The 20,738-nt window shown below is 37.9% G+C and overlaps 1 protein-coding gene across 1 annotated transcript; it reads right to left on the bottom strand.

Moving 5' to 3' along the window:
• Positions 1-3,412: 3,412 nt before the first annotated feature.
• LOC101742911 (large subunit GTPase 1 homolog) lies at positions 3,413-20,596 on the bottom strand. The gene is made up of 10 exons (XM_004932874.5): positions 20,349-20,596; positions 18,909-19,132; positions 17,899-18,120; positions 12,648-12,768; positions 11,587-12,117; positions 10,759-10,911; positions 10,122-10,263; positions 9,511-9,710; positions 8,868-8,956; positions 3,413-3,683 (listed from the first exon to the last, which is right to left on the bottom strand). The coding sequence occupies exons 1-10, from the start codon at positions 20,442-20,444 to the stop codon at positions 3,560-3,562; spliced, it is 1,902 nt and encodes a 633-aa protein (XP_004932931.1). The 5' UTR covers positions 20,445-20,596; the 3' UTR covers positions 3,413-3,559.
• Positions 20,597-20,738: the final 142 nt, after the last annotated feature.

Below are 20,738 nucleotides of genomic sequence, written 5' to 3'. Positions count from 1 at the left end.
TTATTCTCTTAAGCTGCGAAAATGACCGCTCTCCACTACAATTCGTAACCATTAGGCAAAGGAATATTCTTGCAGCAATTTCTACTGGTTTTTTTTTCCTACCTAAGCTGAGAGCCTTGAGAGGCTATATCAGCGTAACCTTAACTAGTAGGTGAGCTCACGGGGCTCAAACTTGACGACGTTGCTAACACGAACACTAGCAAGAGCCGTCTTCGCAGAAAAAAACACTTTTTTCTGCGAAGACGGCTATGCCCGACAAAAATGTTTTGAGAATAAATGTGTAAGAGAAATTGTCGGTCCTTCGGGGCCCCCTGAGAATGGGGGCCCTGGGCACGGGCCCCGTGTGCCCTTATGGTAAAGACGGTATTGCAGATACCTAAATGAAAGCGGGACATTTTTGTTCTCGTTGGGGACAGCGGGACGGACAGCCTAAAAGCGGGACAATCCCGCCCAAAGAGGGACGTGTGGTCACGTTATACCTAGCCGATATTATACCTAGACATTACGAATGGCATTATTAGTCAGCTTAACGGTGGTAAATATTTCAATGCGCGTTTGTTGTAGAGAAGCGTCTTTAAATTTGGAATGCAATTAGTTCACGGTAACGGATGTTTACTATTATGAAAGGATGAAACTGGAATGTTCCCGGTAATCTCGTTTTATGTTTAATATTGTATACTATTTATTAGGTATTACTTGCGAACTATTTTATACGTGAACTTGGCTCTGCACTTTGTTTATTTAAATAGTTCCTTTAAAATATGTTTTGTAGGTATACATATTGTACGAAAAACGCAAATAATCATTCGACCTCTCCAAACGACCGCGGTACGGAGTTCTGTCGGATATGATAATAATTGAACTCTGGGTCCGAGCTGATGTACCGCTTTTCACATAACTATTGTTTAGCATATTATAAATATGTGTAATAGTTTAAAACAAAAAAAAATGCGCTTAAATAGCAAACCCAAATAACAGTTAATCTTGATTAAGTTAATGCCGGTCAGGATATAAGAGGGAATTTAAAAAGTTATACCTAGTATTGTCATCTGTCTTAAGGGTACACATTTTATTAAGAACTATTTTGAAGTCAGTGAAAACGATGTTCCAAGATTACTCAGTAGAAAGATAATAAAAGCGTTTTACAAATCATTTTATGGTTTCTAACAAAAAGCATATAGTGTTAATATTACGGAATTTCATTAAACTAGTTCATAAGCTATTCGAGATTCGACTTTCAGGAAGTCGGAAAAATTCAACGTTGTCACCATAGAGCCAGACCTTGCGGGCTGGCAATCGCAAATTCGCTACTGATAAGGAGAAACAAATTTTTTAGCACACGTCTTACGATGTTTTTTTTTTATTGCCCTTGTAGGCAGACGAGCATACAGCCCACCTGATGGTGAGCGGTTACCGTCGCCCATGGACTTCAGCAATGCCAGGGGCAGAGCCAAGCCGCTGCCTACCGCTTAATACTCTCCTATCTCTCCTCCTCATAATGTTTTCGACTTATACTAGCTCTCAATTTTGAGTATTTTTTTTTTCTGAATAAATCAGTATTTATTTTATACCGGTCCGTGTGTGGCTGGAATAGGGTTGGTCATTTGGTTAGAGCCCCGTGAGCTTACCTACTCGCTAGGTTATGCTGGTATAACCCCCTAGGTTACCTGCTTAGGTACGAAAAAAAGCTGCAATAGCTCTTTAGGCTACCAGAGATTAGGTAGGGAAAAATCTCATCCAATTTCTTTCTTTTTCTCAATATTTCTAACTTATTTCTGCCGTGAAGCAGTAATTTTTAATAGTTTTAGTTTAAGTAAAATTTCGGTTTGAAGGGTGGGAGGGGGCAGCCGTTGTAACTAACTGAAACCATAGAGCTTATAACTGAGACCTTAGAGCTAAGCTTATATCTCAAGGTGGGTTGTGCATTTACGTTGTAGATGTCTATGGGCTCCAGTACGCCAAGTGGACTGTAAGCCCGTCCACCCATCTAAGCAATAAATAAATAAAAACGTGTCACTCTTAAGAGAGCGATCGTGATCGTCATGTAGTGTTAAAAGGAGTAGGGGTGGTGCCTCTCCGATGTCCCGCCATTTCTCCCTGTCCGGTCATCGTTCTCGTCGAACCCGTCACCCGGCGAAGGGCTCGACGAGTAAATTAACCCATAGACACATCCCACTGAGTTCCTCGCCGGATCTTCTCAGTGGGTCGCGTTTCCGATCCGGTGGTAGATTCTGCGAAGCACGGCTCTTGCTAGGGTTCGTGTTAGCAACGTCGTCAGGTTTGAGCCCCGTGAGCTCACCTACTAGTTAAGGTTACGCTGATATAGCTTCTCAAGGCTATCAGCTTAGGTAGGTTAAAAAAACAAAAACTCCCTGGCTCGAGGCCATTCTACTGCATCCATTTAGGGGACCTCCCACTGCATTGTCGCTTAAATAACTTAAAATAATCAACTATTTTACGGGGAACCTAATATAAATCAATTTCTCTATTTTAGTCTATAAATATACAGGGCTCTTAACTTAATAAGAACCTTCTTGAATTTGTTATTTTAAAGTAAAGTTATAGATTTATAATACATTCATAGCTATGTAATTAGCGCGGTGTACTTACAGCTATTTATCGGTAAAGTAAAACCGAGCACTTGTCTTAAATTAGCGAGCGCGTCGTAAATCAAGGGATCCAGGCCAACATTACGCCATAAGAATTCCACAAATAATTCTGTAACTACGTGTTTATTAATTTGTATCTTCCCAAATTGTTTGATAAATATTTTTGTTCACTATAAACAGTTACGTAATCTAGTCCACAAGACTTTAAGCTGATTTATGTTTATTTAAATTAATCTTATACGTTATAAGTATACAAACGAATGTACCTACTTACTGTACGATAGTAGGGCAGTCAGACTGTTCTAGAACTTTTTTTTACCACATACTTGATTAAGACAGTACGTTTCCAGAGATCTTTTTTACCACGTCCCATCCGGCTATGGAATGAGCTCCCCTCCACGGTGTTTCCCGAGCGCTATGACATGTCCTTCTTCAAACGAGGCTTATGGAGTGTATTAAGCGGTAGACAGCGGCTTGGCTTTGCCCCTGGCATTGCTGAAGTCCATGGGCGACGGTAACCACTCACCATCAGGTGGGCCGTATGCCAGTCTGCCTACAAAGGCAATAAAAAAATAAAAAATAAAAATACGACTTTAGACTTCCTAAAATTCGTCTAAAGTAAGACACATAATTATGCATAGCGTTCCGGAAACACCTACCTCATTCCATAGCTACGTAGATTGGATAAAATTATCCCTAATTCATTAGCTTTCAAATTGAAATATAATAAAGCATTCCTTAATATAATTTATTCAAACATGGGTTACATTTTCCTATTGCAATTGTTATGCTTAAAGAAACGATTTATAAATAAATATCCAAATTTTATTTAGGAAATAATCTTAATACGTACATAACCTAAATCGTTTATTTCATATATTCCTCTTAGTTGCACTAATAAAAAAATACATAGGAGAAACAAGGATAAACACATGTATCACACTAGCTATTCAATGTTCGTCCAGATGGGCGTATACTCTTCTTAGCTTCTCTCGTTTGTTTTTGTTGGCGTGTTTCTTCTCTTGCTTCCACGGTTTGGTTACCTGTCTCTCTGCTGATTGAGCACCGGTAACTCTAAAAACAAAAAAAAAAATCTAATCGTTAACATTATGTCTAGAACAACTTCAACACAAACTATTTCAGCCGTGAAGCAGTAATGCGTTTCGGTTTGAAGCCGGTTTGGGCAGCCCCGTTGTAACTATACGGAGACCTTAGAACTTATATCTCAAGGTGGGCGGCGCATTTACGTTGTAAATGTCTATGGGCTACAATAATCACTTAACAATCAGGTGGGCTGTGAGCAAGTTCATCGATCTAGGCAATAAAAAAAAACATGTTACTATTATTTAAAATCTGAACTGACTTATTTATTCTAATAGCTTGGTCATAATATTATAGTATTATAATGAAATCGATGGGTGAAAAGCTGGTTGGTTTAAGCATCATTTTTGCAACTTTACACGAGAGCCATTTAAAGTTTGGTAAAAATATCATAACAAAAAAAAAACTTCTTCAGCTATTTTAATGGAGTAAACTTAATTGAAGTTTAATTAAAAACATCGAACTATTGATACTAATCACTACATAGTATAAAACAGTCGCTTTCTCTGTCCCTATATCTGTCTGTCCCTATGTATGCTTAAATCTTTGAAACTACGCAACGGATTTTGATGCGGTTGTTTTAAATAGATAGAGTGATTGAAGAGGAAGGTTTATATGTATAATAACATCCATTAAATAGTGGAGAAATCAATAATAAATTACAGTTTCCGAAGCGAAGCGAGGGCGGGTCGCTAGTACCAAATAAAATGAATCATTAATTACACAATAAATATCGCGTATTAAGCGAAATGTCGCTTAAGTCTAATAGCATTTCACTCCTCGAAATAGTTTAATTGTCGTCGGTTTTTGATACGTATGAATATTATCAAGAAATACTTCTTAACGTTTTTTTTGTATTGCTTAGATGGGTGGACGAGCTCACAGCCCACCTGGTGTTAAGTGGTTACTGGAGCCCATAGGCATCTACAACGTAAATGCGCCACACACCTTGAGATATAAGTTCTAAGGTCTCAGTATAGTTACAACGACTGCCCCACCCTTCAGACCGAAACGCATTACTGCTTCACTGCAGAAATAGGCGGGGCGGTGGTACCTACCCGTGCGGACTCACAAGGGGTCCTACCACCAGTAAGGATGACCAGATGACCGTGCGTCATTTGTTCTTAAATATTATTTATTTTTTAATCAGCTATATATCTAAAGACGGTCGACTGTTCTGTTTTACCTAACTACGAGAAAACGATGTGATCTCAGCGGTTTATGTAAAGAGGTTTCTGATTTTCTTGAAACTTTCTTCAGTGCATAAGTAATGTACTATATATAGGAGCAGAGCTGTTCCAACACATCCGTGTTCGTTATCAGGGCAATCTTAGCGACCGTTGACGCAACCGTGTCGTGCGGGCAAGTCAAGAGAGAAACTTTATGAATTAGGTAACACTTGGCTTACATCCAGTCGTTTCGTTACTAAGTTTATTTAGGCTTCCCTTCTAATTGATAATAACGATATCTTTCATCTCGGACGTTTATAGAACGTTTTATTTTCGTAATGCACATTTGAAGGTCGGAAAATTTACGTCACACATGTACATTAATATGAGGCCGCTGTATCGATTCTTCTATTCTATTTCTAACGTATAACAACTGACTGATAATAAAACAAAAAAATAAAACAAAAAAAAAAATATGTTATAACGCTGTGTAAAAGACGTCATTCATTGAAACATTAAATATTAGAGATAGGCTAAATTTGAAACTTATTATAGAGAAATGTTATCATACATAAAACTTTAGCAAATTAATCTTGCGTTTTTAAATTTGTCAGTATTAGGGGTTAAAGTACGAAATTGCTGACTTGTACTGAAAAATTGAAATTCGTTTTTTCTTTTATATTAACATATTAATTAAAAAAAAAAACTACCATTATTATCTCTATACAGTGCTGTCATCTAATAGGAAGGTCATTTATGCCTTTGCTATAGAACTCTGGTGATTTAGATTCTACAAACTGTGCGAAAGTATTTTGTACTGCCTCCTGGGAAGAAAACTTATTGTCACGTACAAAATTTTCCAAATCACAAAAAAAATGGTAGTCCGTTGGAGCAAGTTCTGGCGAATACGGATGTTCACGAATGGTTTCTATTTGCAGTTGATTTGATTTTGATTTGATTTGATAATGTGATATGCTCGAAGGTGTGGTAAAAACGACTGAGTGTCGTTAAGTAAAAAAAATTCAAAAAATTAATAAATACCCGCTATAGCTTCGTGGTCGTCCGCATGAAATATAGCATTTTACTACTTAGCTAGCTGCAAAAGATTAATATATTCAACTATGAGGGTAGGATGTCAGTGAAAACAATATGATTCCCACTCATGTCTCAAGATGGATGGAGGTATTTATGCTGCCAGTTGTCGCCTAAATTAGCTTACATTAGCATCGAGATTAGCCGTGATTTCATTTCTTTGTTTAATTTAAAGATAATTAGACATAATTCATCGACACACACTATCTATTGATGGCATGCATTGCTATGCGGATGATAGATAGCACGGGGGATGCGCGATATATCGGCCATCAGAGTCTCTCTCGAAGCGTTGTAGACGAGAGGCGATTAAAACTTGTGTCTGAAGTAGAGAACTCTCTGGGGCGGGTCTCCAAGTGTGGTGAACTGAATTCAGTTCAGCTCAATCAGGTGGGCCGTATGCTCGCATAGTCTGTCTTACGAGCATACGGCTTCGGTCTGCCTACAAAGGCAATAAAAAAAGAAGAAAAAAAACCGGGAACCATTGCGCTCATCGGCAGTGCGTTTTCAAAGGCTATTTTAACCACGCATTATCCGACCGGCAATTCCTTCCACGGTGTGTCATGAACGATATGACATGTCCTTCTTCAAAAGTCGTTCGAGAACAGTCCCGAATGAAGGTTATAAACGACATCCCGCTGTGCATCCCCGTGAGAATGTACTGCCGCCATAGTACCGCTGGTAAGTGTAACGCCATCTATCGCCGAATAGTCGAACGAATGTCGAAGGATCTAGTAACGTCTAGAACGCTCGAGAAGTACAACGCCATCTATTGTCAAATAGCGGAAACACGCATTCGTGTTGAGCGATACACTGGTGTTCGAATCTCAGGCGGGTACCAATTTTTCTAATGAAATACGTACTCAACAAATGTTCACGATTGACTTCCACGGTGAAGGAATAGCATCGCGTAATAAAAATCAAACCCGCTAAATTATAATTTGCGTAATTACTGATGGTAGGACCTCTTGTGAGTCCGCACGCGTAGGTACCACCGCTCTGCCTATTTCAGCCGTGAAGCAGTAATGCGTTTCGGTTTGAAGGGCGGGGCAGCTGTTGTAACTATACTGAGACCTTAGAACTTGTATCTCAAGGTGGGTGTCGCATTTACGTTGTAGATATCTATGAGCTTCAGTAACCACTTAACACCAGGTGGGCTGTGAGCTCGTTCGCCCATCTAAGCAATAATAAAACAAAAAAAATAAACGGACCGGAAACCTTTGCCTGGACGAGTTTCGTGAATAAACATTAATAGCTGTAACAAATGTAGTTAAGTAGTTTGAAAATTAGAAACACATTCGTTAGGTCGTTCGGTATCGAACTTTATAGCTGCCGGGAGTCGTTAAACTAATGGTAATATTGTTCATCGCCGCATATATCACGGTACGAACATATGTTGGCTATTTATTTATTTATTACACTTCGTGTAAAACTTACACAGACTTAATGCCTAAGGCATTCTCTACCAGTCAACCAAGGGTAGTGCAGAGTAAATAGTGGTAGTTGCAATGAAATTTATGTTAAATTAGAAATACAAACACAAAAAAATATATACTTATATACACAATCACAGATACATATACATACTTATTTTTATTTTATATCATTCAATTTTATTTATCTATACTAATATTATAAAGAGGAAAGATTTGTTTGTTTGTTTGTATTAAATAGGCTCCGAAACTACTGAACCGATTCGAAAAATTCTTTCTCTGTTGGAAAGCTACGCTATCCCCGGGTGACATAGGCTATATTTATCATATTTTCAAAACAATTAGGGATCCTTACTGAAACTCCAATGATGTAACCCAATGTGTAAAAAAAATTACCTAAAATTCTTTACATCGCGTGTGCTACTACCCAAGCGAAGCCGGGGCGGGCCGCTAGTATATTAATAAATTCATACGGGCTATTTCATATGTGCTTTGACACATCTTTTCATAATTACTGATTGATCATTACTGACTGATTTAATATAGGTTTTGTATAACGTCATCTCTGTCGCACACTACACGTCACGTCTGTCAGTCGTTGTTCAAGTGCAGCAGTGTGCAGCCCTAACCCCTAAGTGATACGTGCGACAGAGATAACGCTCTACGAAACAGAAATTAGACGATTGTCTCTTTCCATAGATCGATGTGTGACATTTATTGCCGGGTACTGTACACGATTTTATGATTGTGATTGTGTACCTATGAACTCATGAAATGTGAAAATCGTGGTAAGAGCCGATTACGTAGCCGTTAAATATATAATGTGTTTAATGCTGGTAAACGCGAAAGTTTAAAACAACATTTTTGTCAAATTCAAATTAATCATTTAAACATTGAATTTTATTTCAAACATATCTCATATTGACGCTTGAAAGGCAAACGTGACTAAGCGACAATGCGTGAACTTTACAGTAGACTAATTTAAAGTTGAAATACCTGAAAACAAAATTTATTTTAACGAATCCAGCTGTAGTAGAATCTAGCTAGTAGCTGTAGGATTGAAATGATTTTAATAGACCTAGAAATATATATTTTTTGCGCATCGTATATGGTTATTGCCTAACATTTAGGTACAAATCAGTTATTGTCGCTTAGTCACTTTTGCCTTTCAAGCGTCGAATTATACATTCACTGAAATACACAGCTAAATTTGTTCAGCTGTTAATTGAATCGATAAGAAGCACATAAAAACTGACAAAAAGCATATATTTTTATTTTATATGATTCAATTTTACATATAATAGTAAATATTTTTTCGTATAGTTTTTTAATGAGGCATCGGTTAATAATTCGAATATAAAAATGGCAAAGAATTTCGAATTTTGCATTAAATTTAAATTAGTTTATTTGATATAGCGAGTATCAAACTGTGTTAGTACCACGTGCACTGGTACAAGACTCACCCGATAATAGGTTTTCCTTTAACGTGCGCTGTACTTTTCTTCATAGCGAAGAAAGCGCTGTCTATCTCTTCAGACTTGTTTCGCCAACCCTGTTTATTAATTTATTTATAATTATTGTCTAATTTTAAAATAAATTTCAACAATCATCCCGACAAGGATTTTGAAAATAATTACAAAAAGGTTTTTTTTATTGCGCTGATGGGTGGACGAGCTCACAGCTCATTTGATGTTAAGTGGTTACCGTAACCCATAGACATCTACAACGAAAATGCCGCCAACCATCTTGATATATAAGTTCTAAGGTCTCAGTATAGTTACAACGGCTGCCCCGCCCTTCAGACCGAAACGCATTACTGCTTCACGGCAGAAATAGTACCTACGCGTGCGGACTCACAAAAGGTCCTACCACCAGTAATTAGGCAAATTAAAATTTTGCGGGTGTGGTTTTTATTACACGATGTTATTCCTGCACCGTGGAAGTCAATCGTAAACATTTGTTAAGTACGTATTTCATTAGAAAAATTAGTACCCGCCTGCGGGATTCGAAGATCGGTGCATCGCTCGACAAGAATGCACCGGACGTTTTATCCTTTAATCCACGACGACTTCAGTCTGCGTGAAACGTGCTACAAGTACACCGCACCTCGACCATCCTGGCTTCCATGGGCGTGGGCTTCCTCTTCTCGTTCCTCCTGTCTTCTATGAGCTGTTCGAGGGGAGCCGGCTGGTATCCCGGCGGCAGCTGCTCCCACCTGAGGCGTCCGCTGGCGGCGTCCTTGAGCAGCAGCCGCGCCGACCTGGACCGGTCCGGCTGACCCGCCGCCGTCATAAAGCCGCGATTGTCTGGAAATTAATTAGTTTTAGGCGACATTTGTTTTCGAAAACTACCTGTACGAAACATACAAACAATAAATAATAGTTTAAAAAAAAAACTAACAAAATACGCTTTTATAGAAAATTTAACAAAAAAACAGAAAATAAATTTTAAAATAAAGAAATTTTAAATTTTAAAATTAACCCTCAGACACAGCCCACTGAGTTTCTCGCCGGATCTTCTCAGCGGGTCGCGTTTCCGATCCGGTGGTAGATTCTGCGAAGCACGGCTCTTGTGCTAGGGTTCGTGTTAGTAACGTCGTCAGGTTTGAACCCCGTAAGCTCACCTACTAGTTAAGGTTACGCTAATATAGCCTCTCAAGGCTCTCAGCTTAGGTAGGAAAAATAAAAAAAAGGTTAGAAGCGGTTAGGTAAACTCACAAGCGTGCGCGGTCAGTATCTGTTTGTAGTCGAGTTCGTCCGCGTCGTCGGTCCGCGGCAACAGCAGCCCGTACTTCTGTTCGAACGTGAACTTGCTCACCAGCTGGCACAGTCTCGCCATCGCCGCGTCGTGGGAACGCATCTGTTTTACATTTTCATTCATTTAGAGAGAGAGAAAGAAAAGAGAGAATACATTTTGTTGCACACCAAAACACATTTTTTAGGGGATTTTATGACCTGGTAACTAAGACCTTTAGGTCAGTCTTATTTTAATTAATATTCTTATTTTTATGAAAAATGACGATATGGAGTGAAATGAAATGAAATTAAATGAACTGAGATGAGATGATATGATATGGGATGAAATATAATTTTAGTAAAATGTTGGTCGTTTACTGAGATTTTTTCAGTGCACCTTTTGGAGGATCTCGAGAAATTACGTCCAGCGGCTTTGTTTCATTTTCCCACATTTGCGCATTTTCACAGATATTAAACAGTTAATAAGCCTGGCGACATTTTGGACTATGACTGTCGACTGAAGACTAATTTTTCTTAAAAGGAGTCTTCAGTGTCAACATATGATTCTTGTTAAGTAAACCTTTGTATTACCGTGTTCAAACAAATCATGAATTATTACCTGGTCAATCGGCAACACGGCCGTTAGTAGTAAATCTGGTGCAACGGCGTACGCGGGCAACACCAATCCGGGACAGTCTAACAGTTCAATGTCATTGTCAAGAATCAACGATTGTATGTGCCGTGTGTGACCAGGCATTGAGCTCACGCTTACCTGAAATTCGAAAATATTGTTATGCCAGTACAGATAACGTTATCTAATGTTAATCAGCCAAAACGGATACCGAAACACCTGAAGTATATCTCGAATATTATGGAAAAAAAATCGAAAGTTCTAGAACATAAAACAGTTTTATCAAGTTGCTTCCGAGTGTTCTAATGGCCCCGAGAATGTTCTCGTCATACGAAAGACGAGTATAGAACATTCCCGAATATTCTAGTTCTATCGCGAATATTCAGGAAAAAATGACTATTACAGCGTTACATAAGCGACATCAAGAGAATTGTATTCGAAGCCAAGTGACGAAAATCTACCATAATTGTTGTAATAATTGAATTGAGTTTTAATAATAATCTGGGTAAAGCGTTCCAATCAGCTCATACCTAACAATATCAATGATGCTTCTGTGATGCAACTCACATCTATTTTAGAAAAGTATGAACAACTTATTTCTATTATTAACTTTATGTTATATATGTTATAGAAAGCATGACATAAAAATATGTCATGTTATAAAAAAAGTTAGAGAACTTTGATTTTTTACTTTTTAAGCCATAGTTTACTTCTTCTACCTTGCTCGTAGTTCAAATGGAGACAAATTGCTAATTTAGGGAACTGATTGACAGAGAAATAAATATGTTTTAACTTCTAAATTCATTATCACCTTACCTTCTTAGTTTGCATAAGTATATTAACTGTACTAGATTTCCCCACATTTGGGTAACCAATCATACCGACATTCAATCTAGGAGGATCTTTTAACTTATCAACCTCAATGCTCTTCAATAATTCCAACAATTTAGTTCTGTCGTATATTTCATGTGTATTTCGCATTTCAGTTCCAAATGAATCATTTTCAACTGTTTCTAAATCAATTTTAGAGTCATTTTCATTTGTCGTTAGTTCTATAGATTTACCAAGCTTTAAATTCTCAAGTACTTTATCTAATGTTTCTTGTATCCTATTTAACTTTACAGCTGTATTTGATACTGCCTTATCTATTTCACTGAGTTGTTTCTTGAACAATTCAATATCATCCTCCGTAGTTTGGAGTAAATCAATTTCTTCAATACCTTCATCTTCAGAACTGGCCGTATCTGTGTCGGAATTATTTTCATTTTTTACTGTTTCATTCTCGGATTCAGATATTTTGCGCTCATTCGTAGTTTTGGCGGCCGAAAAAAAGACTATTCGAATGTTCTGAAAGCAAGTAATTTTTTAGTTGGGTAGCTACATTTACCTTGTGATATCTATGGACTCTGTTAACTACTCAGAGGCGGATTATCCGTAAGGCAAACTAGGCACGTGCCTAGGGGCGCGCGAACTCAGAATTAAAAAAAAAAAAATATTACATATCGACGATTAAGAACTAAATGCTGATCTATAATCTAAATCTATAATAGATTATATTGCACAAGCATCGATATACCTACTCGTATTATGCAATATTGTGGTTTGTTTGTATTTCATTCGCGCATTAGCGTAAGTACAAGGGTCCTGGTCTACTAAAGTCTAGGGTTTGATGATACAACGTCATCGTAATTGCAAAAACAACTAGTTAACATTTATAGTATTATGATGGCCATTTATGGCCGGTACAGGGGCGCCGATAAAGTGATTGCCTAGGGCGCTCTGGACCTTTAATCCGCCACTGTAACTACTTAATTAGGTGGTTGCAAGAACTTTTTCGCATAATCTTAAACATATAAAAAAGTTTAAAAAAATATTACCTCCTTATTGAAATATTCAGCCCAACACTTTCTTTCATATTCACTTGTAAGATCAGCTTTGTTCAGCAATAATATACTTTTGCATTTTTGTTCTTTTGCATACTTTTCTAGATCCACACACCTGATGATAATTTTTGTTATATAATTATTATTATTTTTGCTTCACGTATTAATATATAGATTATTTATCTACTCGCATTGTAACATGTTTTCAGATATATATATTAATCACTAATCACAATGTAACTTGCAACCTAAGAGTTTGTCAGATATATATAATATTATGTCTGTAATGTGATGTGTTGCTGTTGTTGTGATGAGTATTCACTAGCCAAGAAATATTTGCATTAAAACAAGTAAGGGGAGTTAGGGGAGAACGGTAACAACACCTCCACCGACCCTACAGTCAACCTCACCTGCGCGCGCCGGATGGCGGCGGAAACCAATTGGTTTCCGTGGTACTCCCTGCTAGATAACAAACGAGGCAATGGCGACCGAGCAATGGCGGTATAACCATACAACCTGCCAAGCAATTGGTTGGAAGAGGCTATAGCAAGCCTGGGGATCTAAATAGTCTCTAAAACGTCTAGAGTAGTAGGAAGAAAAAGGAACCCAAATGAATGCAAATTTGAAAAACAAACTACCCCAGGAGGGTACCGGTAATACCGGAGAATCCCTCCCTGAGTCTAACTCAGGCAGCCCCTCGTATTCTGGGGGGGGCACAACTTTGCGATCTGATGGATATGGAATCAACCCTATGAATAAACCAAAATTACCTAATATGGTACAACAAACTTTTCACCGCAGTATGTTTGAAAGAACACGAAGTAACTCATTAAGTGCCATAAATAAAGAACAAGAACCTACGCTATTCCTAACCACAACTAAAGACCTTGAACATAGTACATGGCAGAGTGACCAGGTTCCTCTAATAAAAAGGAAGAGAACTGAATCGCACTCAGATTTAAAAGGAAACATTAATAAGTTACAGAAAACCACATACCCGATACCTACCCATAATCAATTTGAAACATTAGAGATACTCGATGAAGACGGAAGCGATCCTAAACCAAAAATACCTAAGCCCGAACCTATATTTGTTACGGGTGTGGCATACATAAAAACCCTCAAGGACATACTGAACAAAATTACCAATGATGACCCAATGACATATACTATGACCACTTTGAGGTCAGGACATGTAGTAAAAATCTTACCAAGAGATATAGAAATGTATAAGAAGATCAGAGACAATTTTATTACAAACAACATCAGTCATTATACATATAAGCTCAAAAGCGAAAGGGCTTACAGAGTCGTTCTCCGTGGGCTTCACTCAACTGAGGACACGGAAGTTATCAAATCTGAATTAAGAGATTTAGGCCATGAAGTCAGAAATATTGTTAATGTACGACATAAAACAACTAAACAAGACTTGCCGTTGTTCTATATTGACCTTGAACCTAAATATAATAACAAAGAGGTATTCAAGGTAAACAGATTAAACAATATGAAAGTATCTTTTGAAGCCCCTTATAAAACAACAGAGATTCTACAGTGTAAGAGATGTCAGAGGTTTGGTCATAGCAAAAATCAATGTTATAGACCACATAGATGTGTAAAGTGTGGAGGAGATCATCCCACTGTAAGCTGTAAAAAGACACCAGATACTGAAGCAACATGCGTTAACTGCCAAGAGAAACATCCTGCAAGTTACAAAGGCTGTATCAAATACAAACAATATAAACAACAAATTTTAAAAATTAATCCCAGAAATGTAATCAAAGATACCCCAGCCTCACAACCAAATAAGGAAAAGCCCAGGAAAGCAGAATATACCAAAAACATATTTAAAACTTATGCAGATGCAGTGAACTCCAATAATAATAAACAACAGACTGAATCCCACTTGATTGACAGCAGCGAACTAAATAAGCTCATAGACAGCATGTTTAATAAATTTCAAACCATCATGACTAACATGATAGACAGCATGATGAATCGGATGATTCAATTAATATCCCGCCTAGTGCCCAAATGATCAATAATTTACGTGTAGTTACTTGGAATGCCAATGGGTTGACAGACAGATGCATAGAATTAGAAATCTTCCTAAGGACAGAAAAAATAGATGTAGCACTTATTTCTGAAACGAGATTTACTCATAGAACTCACATTAGAATAAATATTATGTTGTTCATTCTACAAATCACCCCTCTGGCAACTCCCACGGTGGAACAGCAGTTATAATAAAAAAAAACATTAAACACCACCCGCTGGAAGAATACAGTACTGAAAAAATACAGGCTACATCTATCAGAATACAAGACAAGAACACTGAAACAACTCTATCTGCTATATACTGTCCTCCAAGACACAATATTAATGCTGATGACTTCAAGGATTACTTCTTAAGTTTGGGGAGTAGATTTGTCTGTGGCGGCGATTGGAACGCTAAACACACCTACTGGGGCTCAAGGTTGACTCTACCACGAGGCAGGCAACTATTCTAGACGACTATAGAACTTTCTTTATATTGCTTGTCTCAAGGTGAGCCAACCTACTGGCCGACTGATCGAAAGAAAACGCCGGATTTACTTGACTTCTTTATCACCAAGAATGTGCCCCAAACACAGCTGAGCGTCAAATCTTGTACTGATCTATCCTCCGATCACACTCCAGTGATTCTTAATATAAACTCTACTATCTTGTTAAATGAATATCCACCTAAACCATATAACAAGAATACCAATTGGGAAACCTACCAAGAGTACATCAGCAATAATCTGAATTTAAACATCTCTTTGAAATCCACTGGAGATGTTGAGAATGCTGTAGAAAATCTAAATCAACTTATTCACGAGGCACTAGGCAGATCTACGCCGCTAAGAAAATTCCCATCTGTGGTTTTGCACCATTACCCCAAACATATCAAGGATATGGTGTCTAGGAGGCGGAATCTGCGCAGAATATGGCATAACACTGGCTATCCTGCTGATAAGAGAGCTTTTAATAAAGCTTCTGAGGAATTAAAACACCTAACTAAGGCAATGAAAGAAGACGAGCTACAATCGTTCTTAAGAAATTTAAAGCCTAGTCCAGACACCAACTATTCTCTATGGAAGGCTACTAGGAAAATGAAAAGACCGAAAATGCATGTACCACCTATTAGAGCACCTACTGGAAGCTGGGCCAGATCTGATTCTGAGAAGGCCTCAACTTTCGCAGAGCACCTCAAACTAGTGTTTAAGCCTTTCCCGGGATTAAACTTAACGCACAACGAGGAAGTTTTGAACTCTCTGAATTCTCCACTGCAGATGTGCCTACCGCTAATGTACACAAGTCCGACGGAAGTAGCTAATGAAATTAAGAACCTGAAAGAAGGCAAATCGCCAGGTTATGATGAAATCGATGCAACTATGCTTAAACATCTTCCTAAAAAAGGCATAACACTCATGACTATCATCTTTAATGCATGCATTAGACTGGAGTGCTTTCCTAGTCAATGGAAAATAGCCCAAGTGGTGATGGTGCCAAAGCCTGGAAAACCACCTCACGATGCAGGTTCTTATAGGCCAATAAGCCTCCTTCCAGTCATTGGTAAAATTTTGGAAAAGGTCATTCTTAACAGGATGAAGAAACATCTGCCGAGTGTCCTTCCCACACATCAATTTGGCTTTCGTGAAAAGCACGGAACAATTGAACAGATTCATCGCCTTGTGGATGTCATAAGTGGAACACTTGAAAATAAACAGTACTGCTCAGCTGCCTTTCTCGATATCGGGCAGGCATTTGATAAGGTGTGGCACGATGGACTGTTATTCAAATTGAAAAAAATGTTACCACACAGCTATTACGCTATTATTAAGTCATATCTTAGTGGACGATGCTTTGAGATTAAACATAACCGAGAATCATCACAGATGCATGAGATTACTTCTGGTGTGCCGCAAGGCAGCATACTCGGCCGTGTCCTGTACCTCATCTATACAGCAGATTTACCCACTAACAGAAACACTATCATTGCAACATACGCAGATGATACAGCTATAATGTCTGTTCATGACGACCCTACAACAGCTTCTGAAAACTTACAATCACATCTAGATGACCTTCAGAAATGGTTTAATATGTGGCGCGTTAAAGTAAACCAAAGCAAATCATCCCACGTTACATTCAGCCTCAGGAAACAAACCTGTCCACCTGTAAGCTTATATAACGAAAACATACCGCAAGCGGAAGATGCAAAATATCTTGGCATACATCTGGATCGAAGACTGACATGGCAAAAGCACATCTGGTCTAAGCGAAAACAATTAGACATAAGGCTAAGAAATATGTACTGGTTGACTGGAGGGAAATCCCAGCTTTCGCCAACAAGTAAAATTTTAATTTACAAAACCATCTTAAAGCCAATATGGACATATGGCATACAGCTTTGGGGAACTGCCAGCAATAGCAACGTCGAGATCCTGGAAAGGTTTCAAAATAAAACTTTCAGAACAATGCTAAGAATACCGCATTACATAAGCAACAAGATCATACAAATGGACCTAAATATTCCCACAGTGAAAGAGGAAATAGTAGCTTACAGCAAAAAATATCAAGCCAGGTTATCGACACACGTCAATAAATTGGCGTCGGACCTAGGAGGCACAGGAGCTGTGCAGTTTACTAGATTAAGGAGGCACAGTATACCTACCTTACACAACAGAAATTAAATCTAACAATAAAAGATGAAGGTGTCACTGGACATCTGATTCTGTTTATAAATCTATTAAGAATAAATTCAGCCAGAGGAATAGCTCATTGTTAACTGAAAAACAGATCGCTACGAGACATTGAAACATAAGAGAAAAAAAAAAAAAAAAAAAAAAAATTAAAACAAGTGCAAGCTTAAAAATGGTATGCTTTGTTAATGAAATTGGAAAATAAGTTTTAAGTAGCTGTAAATTGAAAGCGGTCATTCCAGTGTATCAAATCTAAAATAAACGACATTAAGTACCAAACTATAGAGGCACAATATTCTACATAATACCGAATTTCTATTATACCGAATGAGATACAATGAAATAATATAAAACGGAGCTTTACATTCACATTATTCGCAAATTAATTCACTTACAAAATAAAAAAAGGGTCACTGAACATCTAGATATAATGTAATGTCAAGATTAAAAAAGGCTGTGTTTGTATCCACAAAAATAAAGTGTAACATGAATGGATGATGAAATAATGTTTAGCAATTTACCTAAATAATAAGGGATTCCTTGCATCTAACAATATCAATACAATATCAGATTTTTCTAAAGTCCTCCATAACTGCTTCCAAAGTTCCAAGTTCCTCTCATAAGGTGTCACTGCTGCACCAAGCTTAGCTTGAAGTTCATTCAAATGCCGACGCCAATCTAAGAATGTTTCTCTCTCACGGTTGAGCTGTTCTTCAGCTGTTACTCCAGGGTTCCACTGGGGTCTGAACAGTAAAAGTTTACCTTTAAATGTTAATGACGAATTTTGAAGTTTTATTTTATTTTAATAAGACTAAAATAGCTAGAAGAAATTAAAATGAGCCTACCAGATTTTAGCCCAGACCAGAGCCCATAGGTACTTGAATGCCCACTTGGCCTGATCACGTCATTACGGATCCTTCCGATCTATTAACGGTGCTTTTAGGTACCTCAAGCACCGGTCACCGTCCTCGCCGAGCCCGTCGCTTACGACGAAGGACTCGACGAGTAAATTAACCCATAGACACAGCCCACTGACTTTCTCACCGGATCTTTTCAGTGGATCGCGTTTCCGATGCGGTGGTAGATTCGGCGAATGCCTACTCTTGCTAGGGCCAGTGTTAGCAACACACCCGGTTTGAGCCTCGTGAGCTCGCATACACGTTAAGGAAAAGCTGAAATAGCATCTCAAGGCTATCAGCATAGGTAGAACAAAAAAAAAACGCTTTAATATTGAAATCTCAACTGTATTTGTATTACAACTGTTCTACCCCGAAATAGTTTTAAAAATCAGTGTGTGGATACGGTATTAGGGTGTATCTGTGAAGGTACAATAGGCCATTAACTCGTAACCACAGACGTCGAGAAAAGGCTGTGAGACTGACGGCACAAATTAATAACCCGTATAATAGAGTACATGATAAATATTGGTGTTAAAAATAAGGTGATTACCAGAAATAGACCAAGTGAGAATATTTTAATGAATACACTGCCATATCTTGGATAATAAACCATGAATGAAACTAAGATTTACCTTCGTGGAACAGTGAGAGGCTCATCAAAATCAGGCTGTGATGTTACAATGGCTACTTCACTAGGAACAGATTTTACATATTTTAGATTAAGTTTCTCAGCAGTGAACTCTCTCTGTGCCAGTTCAGCTGTGGAGAGAAATTCTTGGAGTGAAGACTCCGCAGTCACTGACTGGAGATTCAAACGTCCCCAATCATATCCATCATTCACCTCTGTAGTGTGGAGCTGTAAGTATTTTAATAGATCTATTTGACACTGACATACTGTTAAATACATAGATATGAATATTTATTAACATACACTACTGTTTAGAAGTTTGGAATAACTCATGTTTTAATATGAAAAAGGACATCACCAACACTGTGTCATCAAAATATTTATTGAGATGTTTTAAGTTTTCTCACACAAAAACAATAGGACTATCATTTCACATGTTCAAGGGTTAAGGAATTCCTTTAGTTTTCGAAGCATGTGTCTTATTCCATGTGCTGCTTTCCTTTATGCAAGTGTCTAGTATTATTGAATATTTGTGCTAGTTTTAACTTTTTTGGGCTCTATTTAGTCACACACTTGGAACATTGGCATAATATGATGGTTGTGATTTAAAATTATCTGTGTTCAGAAGATTTTGATTACTACTTTGATCATACTAGTTGTACGGTAGTGTGTATCAACATTTTGAGTGCATCTTTGTAAGTAAGTACTACAATTATTTAAAAAAAAACCGCACCCTATTTCCTCTACCAAATTTCATGGGAAGCTGCTTTTGTCGTCGTCGTGGCCTAAAGGATAAGACGACCGGTGCATTCGTATCGAACCATGCACCGGTGTTGGAATCCTGCAGGCGGGTACCAAATATTTCTAATGAAATACGTACTTAACAAATGTTCACGATTGACTTCCACGGTGAAGGAATAAAAAGGAATAAAAACCAAACCCACAAAATTATAATTTGCGTAATTACTGGTGGCAGGACCTCTTGTGAGTCCGCACGGGTAGGTACCACCGCCCCGCCTATTTCTGCTGTGAAGCAGTAACGCGTTTCGATTTGAAGGGTGTGGCAGCCATTGTGACTACACTGAGACTTTAGAACTATATCTCAAGGTGTGTGGCGCATTTACGTTGTAGATGTCTATGGGCTCCAGTAACCACTTAACTCCAGGTGGGCTGTGAGCTCGTCCACACATCTAAGCAATAAAAAAAAAACAGAAATACAAATTCCTTGGAGAACATTTTTATTTTTATTTAAATATATTTCGACAGCCCTATTGTAATGTAAACATTGGGCAAGTGGTATCTTTAGATCATAACCTATTTCGAAATAAAAATAATTTGAAATCAAATTTCACGAATTCATTCCACCGATACCTTAACTTCAATTTTTTTTGGCATGTTAGTCCATGAAAGGAAGCTGCTAAAATAAAAAAAATATAAAACAAACCATGGTATTGTCTTCGACATGTTTTTTGTTGCGATTTTTAGAGAATCTATCTTTGATGAGGGCTCTCCCAAGAGACTCTTTATTCTTCTTGCCCATTATCTTAACTTACACTACAAAACAGGGAGAGATACAACTTCCTTTAACTTTTCTAATAAAGTATAAACAGTTCGAATAGAACACATGGAATGGATTTCTTTGACATTAACAGCAAAGACACATGACAACAACCTTTTCTGTGACAGCTTCAAACAAGTTTTTTTTTTTTTAACTGAGTGAACAAGGAAATGTCATGCCATTTCGGACTTATTGGTGTGCAAAGCAACGACATACCCCGAAAACTATAAGCGTGTGAGTAAGCTGCTTGTTTGCTTTGTGTAAGCTTACTTCCGA

This window comes from Bombyx mori, chromosome 11 (assembly GCF_030269925.1).
Source record: "Bombyx mori chromosome 11, ASM3026992v2".
Lineage (NCBI taxonomy): Eukaryota > Metazoa > Arthropoda > Insecta > Lepidoptera > Bombycidae > Bombyx > Bombyx mori.
This window is presented reverse-complemented; position numbering and strand designations above follow the sequence as displayed.